This window comes from Leucoraja erinacea, chromosome 20, assembly GCF_028641065.1.
Source record: "Leucoraja erinacea ecotype New England chromosome 20, Leri_hhj_1, whole genome shotgun sequence".
In the NCBI taxonomy this organism is placed as follows: domain Eukaryota; kingdom Metazoa; phylum Chordata; class Chondrichthyes; order Rajiformes; family Rajidae; genus Leucoraja; species Leucoraja erinaceus.
In genome coordinates, this window is record NC_073396.1 from 27,555,546 (window position 1) to 27,568,663 (window position 13,118).

General features: G+C 39.3%; 1 protein-coding gene across 1 annotated transcript in view; it reads left to right on the forward strand.

Annotated features, from left to right (window-relative positions):
• The window catches only part of txndc11 (thioredoxin domain containing 11), a 64,279-nt gene that overhangs the window by 25,683 nt on the left and 25,478 nt on the right, over positions 1-13,118 (forward strand). The window contains exons 3-5 of the mRNA XM_055651735.1: positions 3,115-3,212; positions 4,575-4,704; positions 10,037-10,130. Of these exons, the coding sequence (XP_055507710.1) occupies positions 3,115-3,212; positions 4,575-4,704; positions 10,037-10,130 (322 nt within the window). The remainder of the gene's footprint in view (positions 1-3,114; positions 3,213-4,574; positions 4,705-10,036; positions 10,131-13,118) is intronic.

Sequence of the window (13,118 nt, forward strand, 5' to 3'; positions counted from 1 at the left end):
TTAAAATGTAGATTAGGAATATGATGGACATAGCACGCCTTGAAGAAATGAGACCGACTAATAGATAAATATGACCAATTCTTAAGGAGTTGGTCTCCTTTCATTGACTTTTTGGAATCATGTGATGCAGCGGTACCGTAAAGATTGCTGATTTCAATTCATGCCATGGATAGATCTACATCTGCGAATAAAGATTTGAAAATTTCTCTTTTAAGGGGCCTTCTCTCCTATTTCTACTTTCCACTTTTTCTTTTTTTTATATACACACCACGTTTTTCTATTCTCTACCATCTATTTTTCCTCTTTTTCCCCTTTCTATTGTTTTCTTTTTCTTGTCTTGCTTACTTCCTTCTCAAAATATAAAATTAGAGGTTGTACATAAAATGGATTACGGTATGACATAGTTGGCACCTAAAATTAGGTTCCACTGTACTGTTTTGTACTGTATTAACTTCTAATAAAATAAACAAAAACAAAACAAAAGGGCTTCTTAAGATCCCTTTATACAAACTTTTATGTTGCGAGTAGCTGACTTGGGGGGCCCATTCAATCCCGCTGTGTTTTTCATGCCATATGGGCTTCAAATTCACCGCAATGGCAACGTTCCAAACCAGCGCGTTCCACAGAATCCCACTTGCAAGCTGATTTAAATGGCCATTAATTTACAGCAATTGAACACTAAATCCTTTCCATTTGGCCTATAAATTAATGAAAATTAGATTTAAAAATCATGTTTTATTGTGAATTCTTGTGTGAATGTTCTTTACACTTAGGCTATTTAAAAATGTTAATCTTTTCTTAAGAAATGGATAGATGTTTAGATCTAGTAATTGAAGTTTGGAATTAGCTACAATTGGGTAACTAACTAATTATATGCTTTAATTTCAGGTCATCCAAGTAAGATTGTTTAATATTTGTTTCAGAATGCTTCAATCTATAATAACTGAAAATTTCTTTCAGCTCTCTTCATTTTTAATAAAGTTATGGCCATTTCACTGTCTTTGATCACAGCTTTTGTGTTAAGTCAATGGAAAATCAATAGGGAACAAGATGCTAATTTCCGAGTATGAAAATGGCCATAACTTTTATAATACTTGAGATATGAAAGTGAATTAGGTGTCAAATTAAACTTCTTTTTATGCTTTATCTGATGGGATAAATTGCAGACAATTTTTAAAATCTCAAAATGTTGTAACATTGCTAGAGATACAGCACATAAAAGGGCCATTTAGCCCATTATCCTGCACACCAGGGACAATTTACAGTTTTTACCCAAGCCAATTAAACCGCAAGCCTGTACTTTTTTGGAGCATGGGAGGAAACCGGAGCACTCGGGGAAACCCCATGCAGTCACCGGGAGGATGCAGTCACGGGGAGAGCTTACAAACTCTGTACAGACAGCACCCAAAGTCGGGATCGAACCCGGGTCTATGGAGTTGTAAGGTGCCACCTTGCCGCCCTAGTGTGGTTATTATTGTAATAGTTTGGTTAAAGTGATGGTTTGCTGGGACATTTCCATAGATGGGAAGAGTCAACAACATTGATGTAAAATATGGTGTCACCATTAAAGGTGGAAGCTAAAGTAGTAAGCTCTGGTGGTTTCATGTTCACTTTTTCTGATAATTCTTCTGATTTAAGATGCCATTTATTGATTAACAAAATCTAAGTTCACAAGCTATTGGAAAAACACCCTATAGCAAATTATCTGTTGTATTGTGTACCATTGGTGCTGTTTTCTCGCACATCTTTTCTTTAGGGACACTCTCTTGTCTGTGATATCTGTACGTTACCAGTATAATAAGCACATTGAAACAGGTATCTTCATTTCTAAAGCTGGATGCTTGCACATCCTTTCTTTATAATTATTTCACTGTTGGCCACCTTCCCTTTTATCTGTGAAGGTCATAAACTCTTCACCTCTCTCTTTTCTTGAGATACACTTTAAAATCTAAGTGGCTAATTAACCTACAAACCTATCCTTTTTTTGAGTGTGGGAGCACTCTGGGAAACCCCACGCAGTCACAGGGAGAACAATCTCAAACCTAAATACATTTAATTGTCCAATTCTCGTTAACTAAGTAATCCTCCTCTTCCCCCATCCTCCCGTGCCCCACACTGGACGCACAATTTGCATATCTTCAATTCCTATTTTCTTACACATTCTGTCTTCATCTCTGGCCTTTGTCCAATCATCAGCCTGTCAATAAACCTGCCAGGCCTTGTCCTGTTGTTCTTCCCTTCCAGCTTTATTTTCCAGTCTGAAGAAGAGTCCTGACCAGAAACATCACCTATACATGTTCTCCTGAGATGCTGCCTGACCCGCTGAGTTACTCCAGCACTTGTGTCTTCTACTTGAATACAGCAAGCCCTTGTTTTAATGGACCTCTTTATAACGGATTTTGGATATAGCGGACGGACCTACTAAAGCCACTCCCAGCTCACACTGCCTCCCCTGCCACTTACAGGCCGTCATGCCTGCTGCTGCAACCATCTACCATTGCCTACAATCCGGCCATTCACAGGCTACACCTCTCCCCTGGCTGCCAGCAGACCGGGGCCATCAACTCACATGGATTCCAGGCCCAGTTATGGACCGAGCAACCGAAGAAGGGTCCTGACCTGAAATGCCACTTTTCTAAGTTCCCAAGAGATGCTGCCTGACCTGCTGAGTTACTCAAGCACTTTGTGTCCTCGCGTGTATTAACCGCAGTTCCAGGCGTCTGCTTCTACTATTTATACAATGATAATACTTTACTTGGGAATAGTGGACAGTCACCAATAACAGATACCACCCTCCCCCCTCCTCGGTCCATTATAATGAGAGCTTACTATATTCCTTTCTATGTCTATAGTACTGACTCTCTTGTCTCCTAGCTTTGCATGCTTACCTACTTGATAATGTGTATTAAATATTTCAGTCTTCTATGCCAGTCACAGTTGGAATGTACAAGTCTATAGACTTTTTTTCTTGCCACTGTGTGGTGGGTTGAAAAAATAACTTGTGCATTTGCATTAACACTGATGTAGAGAAATATAGAATGACAAGAGCCCTCCAGCTGATGATGTACGAGGATTCTGAGCTTGGAATAGGACTGATCTCGCTTTCTGTTCCAGGTGCTGTTCCTAGCGGTGAACTGCTGGTGGCACCAAGGGAAGTGCAGGAAGCAGATGAATCTCTTTTATTATCCTGTGATTCATTTATACCAGAGGAGGTAAGAACCAGACAATCCACATGCACAAATAACCAAATGATGAGAAGCCCACACCAAAAGAAAAACTGACAATCATCAAAAGAATGTCAAACAGCCATTAATAAAGACCTGCAACCAAAGGGATTAACTTGAGGAAGAATGAATAAATAATGAATGCATAAATCATATATTTTTTAGTCGACCTGAGACGAGACGTCACTTCTCCTGTTCGATGCTGCCAGCCCCGTTGAGTTACTCCAGCACTTTTTTTGCAAAGCAGCTGCTGCAGTTCCTTAGTGTCTACATTTTTACTTATTCAGTTTTTGTTTTGTCTGAAAGTGGAAATCCATTCACCTTAAAGAGAAGAAAATGACTGTATGAATATGCAGTATATCAGTCTTCTAAAATGGGGGAGAACGGAGGCAGGAAAGTGGTGGGTTCTGATGGACTGTGTTCTGGTGCTGGGAACAGTTTACGTCTTCTCTTGACACATTCCATCGGGTTCACTGTCCTTCAGGAAGGAAATATGCTGTCCTTAGTTGCTGTGACCAATGCATGATTAGATCCACCAATGCATTGTCTTCAGACTACCAGGGCAATGAGGGTTGAACAATATCTCTTTATGCCATTGCCAGCACTGGAATAATTTAAAAAAAAAAAAGAATAATTTACTTGCCAGATTATCCAGTAAAAGTTGGAAGTGCATGTGTTAAGAAATTCCAGTAGTCTTATGTCAAACTGTCATAATTATTTGCACTCCCACTTGATATTTAGTAAAATAGTTTCCAGACAATTCCCTCTTTGATATCACAACTTGAACTCTTGGATTGCAATTATGACTCATTGTAGACTGGCAATGGCAGTTCTATAATTCTATTTATATTCCATCGTAACTGCATGCATTGGCATGAATAATAAATTATTATAAAATGTTTATATATTTGATACAATTTTTATATTTGCTTTGTTGCTTTGGGAATGGAGTACAGAAGTAGGGACATCTTGTTGCAATACCACAGGACTCTGGTAAAACAACATGTGGAGTAGTGAATAGAATTTGGCCTTTTAAAAAACTATTTTCCTGTTATTTGGTGACAAAATGCCACAAACTCCAATTTAACAGATGGACGACTCATATAAGGAAACTTGTAAGAAACAAATAAGGAAAAGAAACATATAGGGGAACTAACTGTAGATTGAACTATTGAATGAATGCAGAGGCTCACCACCTCAAGGGCAATTGGGGATGGGCTAATGTCAATGAGGCCCTCATCTGTAATTGCATTAATGGAAAATAATAATTCCTGGTGGTGCTGCAATATGATGTAAATATTACAATATTGCATGTCACGATTGATGGAAATCCACTTCTATTTTTTCCAGATTTGGCCCTATTGAGTATAGGGGACCTCTTACAGCTGCTTATATTCATAAGTTCATTCAACGAGTAATGACTCCACTTCGATATGTATCTACGCATTCAGTTTTGCTGGACTTTCTTTCGCACTATGAGGTATGTATATTTCTTTATACCTGTTGTGAGGAATCGTGATTCTGTACTAAGCCATCAGTAGTTTCTGAATGCATGCTAAATATACTTGTTCTTGATTCTGCGGATTCCTTAAACTAACAATCCACTGTGGATCTGAAGGAATGTTAATCATGTTAAATCAGATGTCTGAAGAAGGGTCTCGACCAGAAAGGTCACCCATTCCTTCTCTTCAGAGATGCTACCTGTCCCGCTAAGTTACTTCAGCATTTTGTGTCCATCCTCGGTTTAAACCAGCATCTGCAGTTCCTTCCTACATAAATCAAATGTGTGTTGAGTGTTTTGTTAGTAATCTAAGTAAAAGAGCCGTTTTCATTGAATATTTACCTTTCAGTACCAATATATTAGCGAGGAAGGTTATTCTTTTGTACTTGTACAATTTTATCTAGCAATCAAAAGATTTTGCTATGAAATGAATAAATGTGTGTTTCCAAGGTGGGTATTTTACACTTGAGAATGATTCACCTGTGTAATTTATGTTCAAAATTTGCTGCTTGTGTTTTGTCTTTAAATAATTACTTTTTATAATGCTTTTCATTCCCTTTGTCTTAAAACCACAGTATTTTTGAAGTGTAGTTGTTTTCAAATAGGAAAACACCACTATTTGCTAATTTTTACTTGGCAAGGTGCCATGAATACCCATTCCATAAGCACTATAACATAAAGAGTGGGCCATTTAGCCCTTCTTGTGCACTCTGTCGTTCATTAGGATTGCAGCTCATTATTATACCCCAGTGCCACAGTGCTAGCCCTATCTACCTTTAATACCCAAAAATTACTGATTTCAGTTTGAGTATATGTCCTTCTACGGCTCTGTGGTTGAAAGCTGCCAAAGATTCATATTGGGTGAGGAAATGTCCTCTCATTTCAATCTTGAATGCCTACACCATATTTTGAGTCTGTCATCCCTGGTTTTGGATACTCCAGTCAGCAGAAAAAAACACCCCAGCATCTCATGTTAGGATTATGAACGTTTCAATAAAATCAAAGTCTCATTCTTCAAAGCCTAGTCTGTTTAACTTCTCCTCAAAGCACAAATGCTTTCACTACTGCCGTCAAAAGTAGGGGAACCAGACCTGTACCCTGTTCCAGATGTGGTGTTACTATAGCTTTATATAGTTGGTGTAAGATGTCTTTATTCCTGATTCCACTTGCAATAAAAGTCAATGTGCAATATATCATATTGCCTATATGATTTGTGGACATCCGGCCCTCTTTGAACACCAATGCCTTTTAATTTCTCACCGTTTAAAATCTATTCTGTTTTTCTACTTCCCTACCACAATGGATGACCGGACATCTTTCCACATTCCATTCTATTCCACCATGACCATGCTAGAACATTGGGCCGTTCTACTAGCCCCTCGTGCCTCCCTGTATGATCATAGCAACCAACACAGCCAAGTAGTTTTGTGTCCTCAGCAAACTTAATCCCCTCATTCAAATAATTAATATAGATGGCTGCTCTTGCACTGATCCTTGCAGCACACCAGTAGGCACACCCTCTGAATCCAGAAAGGAACCCGTTTATTCCTAGTCTGTTTTCCATTCATTAAGCAATGCGCTATCTGCTGAAGTTCCTTTGTCTGCAATAGTAGAGAGGAACCCAGGCGCTAAGTAAACCAGAACTCAAACCTTGCGTTGGTCCTACATGGATCCATACTTGCAAGCACCTGAGGGGAAGCATTGCAAGTTGCTAAAGATAATTGAGGAAAATACTGACATTTTATAACTGCAAAATTATACACTGCTCTTCAGAGGTTCCTACAAACTAAGGCAGTATGCGCTCTAATTTTGTGTGGAAAATTCCTGCGTGAAAAACCATATCCAGAGTCTTTTGGAAACTCAAGTTTGTTTGTCTAATCAATTTCAAAGTATTCTAACAGATTTATCTAACATGATATTAATTTAATAAATCCATGCTCGATCTTAAACTTTCTAAGTGCCCTATTACCTCTTTCTTAAAAATGGATTCTGGCTTCTACCCTACACGGATATCAGACCAGGACACTCAGTGCTGGAATAGCTCAGCAGGTTGGGCAGAATCTCTGGAGAACATTGATAGGTGGTGTTTCGGGTCAGGAGCCTTGTTCAGACTCTTCATACAGTCTGAAGAAGGGTCACAACCCGAAATATCACCTATCCGGAGATGCTGCCTGAGCCGCCGAGTCACTCCAGCACGTTGTGTCCTTTTGTGTAAACCAGCATCTGCAGTTCCTTGTTTCTAGATATCAGACCAACTGGCCTGTGGTCTTTATTTGCTCTCTTTCCCCTTTTGTTAAATAACCAGGTTACTCGAACTACTTTAGTTTGTGGGAATCTCTGTAGAGCAGTGTATGATTTTGCAGATATAAATTGTCAGTACTTTCCTCAATTACTCACCATGACCTTTAGTAATTTGCAGTGACTTCCCCTCGGCTTCTTGCAAGTATGAATTCATCTAGCGGTGATGCAAGGTTTGAGCATTGGTTTACTTAGTGCCTGTGTTCCTCTGCTTATTCGCCATTATGATGGAGTTTAAGAACAAATCCATAAAGTTACATAAAACAATGGGCTTCATTTATTTTCCTTCTGTTTCTACTAATTTCTCGTGGCGCGTTCTTCTGGCATATATCTGAATATATTTTAATTGTTAATATATAAAATTGTAACACTTAATTGGTTCAGCATTGCTCTTTCATATGCATCTGAGGCTGCTACTTCATCACTTCATCATGACAATTTCCCAATTGACCACAAGAGGGAGGTCAAGTCTCAAAATGTGTTGGAAGGAAGTGCAGATGCTGGTTTACACTGAAGATAGACACAAAATGATGGAGTAACTCAGATGGTCAGGCAGCAACTCTGGATAGAAGAAATGGATGACATTTCGGGTCGACGCAGTTCGGGCCTGAAGAAAGATCTCGACCTGAAACGCCACCCATTCCTTCAATCCAGAGATGCTGCCTGTCCCACTGAATTACTCCAGCGTTTCGTGTGTGTCAAGTCTCAAAACATTGATCCAGTACCAGGATAAAACAACTTTGACATTTCTTTTGAAGTTTGTTCATGAACTTATAATGTTCCAATGGAGCGCCTAATTTCTGAATAAATTAATTACTGAATTCTGAAATACAATATGGATGGGATGTCCATTAGTGCCTCATGCATTACAAACTAAAATACCGTAGTAGTTTGGGATTTTTCTGCATGGCATCCTGTGGTCATGTTGTTACTGATCTGATTTATTCTGGAGAAATTTGACAAAATGTATGAAAACCCCGGGTTTCACCGCACATAATATTGTGAATTTCCCTAATAGCTATTCTTATTACTCTGATTTTGTTTAATTGTTGTATTTATGTTGCCCTTTTAATTATCTGTTAACCTATTTCTTCCCCATTTGATATAGATTGGGCGTAGTTATGGAAAACTGATTTAAGAGTTTACACATCAGAAAATTCATTGATTTTGTAGTTTGAATTTTAAAGAGTTTTAATTATTCCTTTTAAAGACGAGGCCGTTACTATGGCTATTATTCAAGCAGCACTGATATTTGATTTAACACTGCACGTTCTGGTGTTCATGATAGAAATGAGGAGCTGCAGATGCTGATTAAAAAAAAAATATATGAAGTGCTGAAGTAACTCAGCAGATCAGGCAGTATTTACGGAGAACATGTAGAGGTGACGTTTCGGGTTGGGAATCTTCTTCAGACTGATTTAAGTTTGTAATGAAACTCAGCTTGGATAGAGTGGATGTGGAGAAGATGTTTCCACTAGCAGGAGAGTGTAGGACTAGAGGTCATAGAATTAAAGGATGTTCCTTTAAGAAGGAGATAGTGAATGTCTGGAATTCTTTGCCACATAAGGCTGTGGAGGCTGTCAATGGATATTTTTAAGGCAGATTCTTGATTAGTTCGGGTGACAGGCAGGAGAATGAGGTTGGAAGGGAGAGATAGATCAGCCGTGGTTGAATGGCCAAATTCTTCTGCTATCATTTATGAACTTACGAATGAAAGAGATGATTCAGCATGGGCAGTAAGTTCAGCTGCTTTGGCAAATATTGTATGAATATTTCAACAAAACCACCAAAACACAATCATTCAGTACATCTATAGTTCTCCCGAGAAGATGGCAAAAGAAAGCTTTGATGAATTAATATTCTGAGATGGCAAGGACCTACTTGAAAAGAACAATTAATTTATGGATTTGTATTGTAGCACTTTCCAATGGAAGTATTCTGCAGATTGGTTACATTACTTACTAACCAATGTAGTACTTTATTAATATAAGCTCCACCTACTACTACACCATCATATTATCGCAACCCGACATGTGCTGTTAGTTGGTGATGCAACACGGTAGAATTGATGTGCTGCTGAGTGTTGTATGTGTTACTCAATAAATACTGTTGTGCCAGATCCGTGAGTATGTGTGACTTACTCAACATGGTGTCAGAAGTGGGAAGGGCACCCCCTTTGGCCGTTACAAGTTCCTGCGGATGCCCTTTGGCATCAACTCTGCTGGGCTCATCAATTCCAGCGTCCAATGGAACAATTGTTTGCGGGGTATCCTTGCGCCATCATTGTTAACGACATTCTTGTTGCTGGAAGCGACACGACTGAACATGATGCCAATTTAGAAAAAATACTGGCTGTGCAAAAAACATTCACCTCAAACTCAACTCTCTGAAGTACAGATTCCGTGTCAAGGAGGTCCAGTATGTCGGACATGTATTCACCAGTGACGACCTCAGATCTGACCCCTCCAAGACCATGGCCATCAACGATATGCCAGCCCCCACTGACGTGACAAGTTAGCAGAGATTCCTGGGGATGGTTAACTACTTGGGGAAATTCATTCCCAACCTCAACAAAATATCAGCTCCCCTGTGACAACTGACTCACAAGGGCACTGCATGGTCTTGGTACCCACAACACCAGAGGGCGTTCGAAATCCTTAAATTACGATTGTCCAACTCCCAGCCCAAACCGTGCCCTGTAATGGATGATATCTAAACAAAACGCAGGAGTTCCTAGCATTTTTTGTTTTTTTTTGTGTTTATACTAGTTTCATATGAGATTGTATTGTGGGGATAGTCCAATGAGTCTCGTGTGTCAAGTATTAACACTTTAATATATAGATATAGTGTGCCTTCTGATATATCCTGGAAGAATGTGTGAGTATCAGAATCATCTTTTGTTAAATATAAGTAACTTGAAATTTTCACAGCTGCAAGTTTTGTGAATGTGATAGAAGATACTGATGGGCCTTCTCATGGTTTTAAGTTGTCTCCATTTTCCCATCTAATACAGCCAGGGGTTCTTGGATATTTTGAATTCAACCACTCGCCACAGCCACCTGGTTACCTGACACTCTATATCTCTGCATTACATGCACTAAAAAGAGGTAAAACTTCTCAATTTTGACTTTTTTTTAAAGTTATATAATCTATGTGACATGAACTTTGACAATCTCAGATTATTGGATTTTAAGTTTTGGTAACACCACATAAAACGTTAAAGTATAGGGGACCATAGCCTGTCCTTTGCCTCCTTGACCTTTTTCTTTTAAGTAGCTATCCACATAATTTTAATGGATTTGTTGTGCATGTCCAACTAAAAGTTGTTTTCAGCTTTGAAATTGATAAAAGTATGACCACTTTTTCCACCATTTTGTAGAAATGTGGGATTTTGCCTGGCTAGCAGCAATTCTGGAGAAATTGAATTTGATTGCAGGTCCTCCCCAGGTTACAGCAGGGTAATGTTTGCTTTATTGTGACGTTTCTGTGAATTGTTCATAATCCAAACAGTTTGCATATTAGAAATGTGGCCAAGAACGGAGTTTGCACACATCAGAAGATGCCTTCAGCCCCATAGTAGCCAGCAAACCCATCCCCCTGGGCATGCAAATACTTGTTCGTGTGTGCTGGTAGTACAGGTCAGGCATTCATAAACTGAGGTGGACGTGTATCATTTTGAGTAGGTGTAGCTTAGTTTACTTTATTGTGACGTGTTGTGTGCCATGCAGTCAGCGGAAAGACTACACATGATTACAGTCAAGTTCTCCACAGTGTACAGATACAGAATAAAGGGAATAACATTTAAAAGATAGTCTGATTAAAGGGAGGTTTGCATGATGGTGTGGGCTTCGCCCACAATTCTCTGCGATTTTTTGCAATCTTTGATAGAGCTGTTCATAAACTCAGTTGCGTTGCATCCCGATAAAATGTTTTCTACGGTGCATCTGTAGAAGTTGGTGAGAATTGTTGGGAACATGCCGAACTTCATAAGCCTTCTAAGGAAGTAGAAGCGTTAGTGTGCCTTCTTGGCTAATGCTTCGATATGGCTGGTCCAGGACAATTGCTGGTGGTATTTACACCTCGGAACTTGAAGCTTTATTTATTTTGAAGCATTTTGTATGAACCAAGAAATAAATTGGGACATATGTGCACACACACCATGGCATTGGGTAGAAGCTCAAGTGTCATAAGTTTTTTTTTTAAATCATAGAATTTGCAAATGTTTTGAGGGTATAACTTTGAAGAGTATTTTGATAGCTGTCTTTCAATAGTGAATGGTTCATTGATGCTTTATTGTCACATGTGCAAATGCACGGTGAAATTATTTTCTTACAAACAGTCCAGTGGAGTATTGCCTTACCTCAACACATCCTGAGTGTACAGAAATAGTAAACTGAGCCTGCATGCAAGAGTCACAAGGCTTTGGCTCCACTTGCAAAGTGCAGCCATCGCCTTCCTTGGATGGGCGGATTGACCAGTGAACCCAAGTCCCTTTCCTCGACCGTCCACGTTTGTTGCCTAGAGGAGCCTGGTGGGTAGTCCAGACTACGGTTCCCTCTGCTCTCCTACTGACCTTCCTCCCCGCTCGTCCAATCCGTTGTTGTCGCCCGCTGCATCCTCCCAGTCTCTGGTCATAGAGTGATACAGTGTGGAAACAGGCCCCTCGGCCCAACTTGCCCACACCGGCCAACATGTTCCAGCTACACTAGTCCCACCTGCCTGCATTTGATCCATGTCCCTCCAAACTTGTTCTATCCATGTACCTGTCTAACTGCTTCTTAAATGTTGGGATATTCCCAGCCTCATCCACCTCCTCTGGCAGCTTGTTCCATACACCCACCACCCTTTCTGTGAAAATGTTACCCCTCAGAATCCTATTAAATCTTTTCCCCTTCACCTTGAACCTATGTCCCCTACTCTGGGCAAGAGATTTTGTGTCTCCTTTAAATCTTTCCGCTCTCATCTCAGCCTAAACCACATAGTTATAGACTCCACTACCCTGTGAAAAGACCAACCATCCACCTTTTCAATGCTCCTCGTGATTTTCTGGAGAATCTAAAGGAGACATGATTTTCTGAACTTCTAAGGTCACCCCTCTGTTTCGTTAACTCCTTAGCTCCAGGGTGTACAGCTCCAGCCGATCCAGTCTCCTTGTTACTTAAGGCCTCCAGTTCAGGCTACATCTTTGTGGATCTTTTCTGCACGTCCTCTAATTTAATCGCATCCATCCTATTGTATGGCGACCAGCGCCGCATGAAATATTCGAGGTGCGGTCTCACCAACGTTGTGTACAGCTACAACTTGACATCCCAGCTCTTGTATTCAATGTACAGAATTTGGACAATGTATGTGGTCAGGAGAGTGAGAAAGAAACTTGTGTTTCATTGTAAGAAAAATAAATCAAAACTGCTTTCATCCCACTTATAAGGAAGTGCATTTGCAGCCAGCAGCAATGTGGAAAAGAGAAATCTGGGAATATGAAGCCAGGTTCATTGGGCAGTGGAGTGGACGAGTAAGAAAAAATATTATTTCAAGGGAAAAAAAAATCCTTGTGTACATATAGTTTTGTATTGAGGTAATGGAAAATTTCCATCTTTGAAACTAAGTTAAAGCCACTATTTTTTCCTGTTTTTTTTTAAATGGACCAATCAGCATAGACCAGGTTTTGACTTAAAGCCTGTGTTAACAATCTCCAAAACTTTCCATAATTTGAAAAGTCAACTTGGAGGTATTTACTGTAGCAAGTGTGTTTTTTTTTCACAATATTTAATGGTAATATTTCTGCCTTGTGAAATTAATATTCATGATTATTGGTATCCCCAAAATAAATATATTTTATTAATAAGATTGTATATAAATCATTAATGAACACTGTTAAAAGCTATGTTAAAAGATCATATAATTCCATTTGTAACTAGTGAATTTTTCAGTATTGATTTAAATGTGTGACGCGGTGGAAATGTTTCTTTTTACGAAGAATAACACTGTCCATAATTTTATTACGGTATCTTAATGTCATTTTGATTCTAGTCAGATTATCTTTGCTTTACAAACCCGTAATGCTGTCTTTGATAATGAATAGATCCTACTCAACA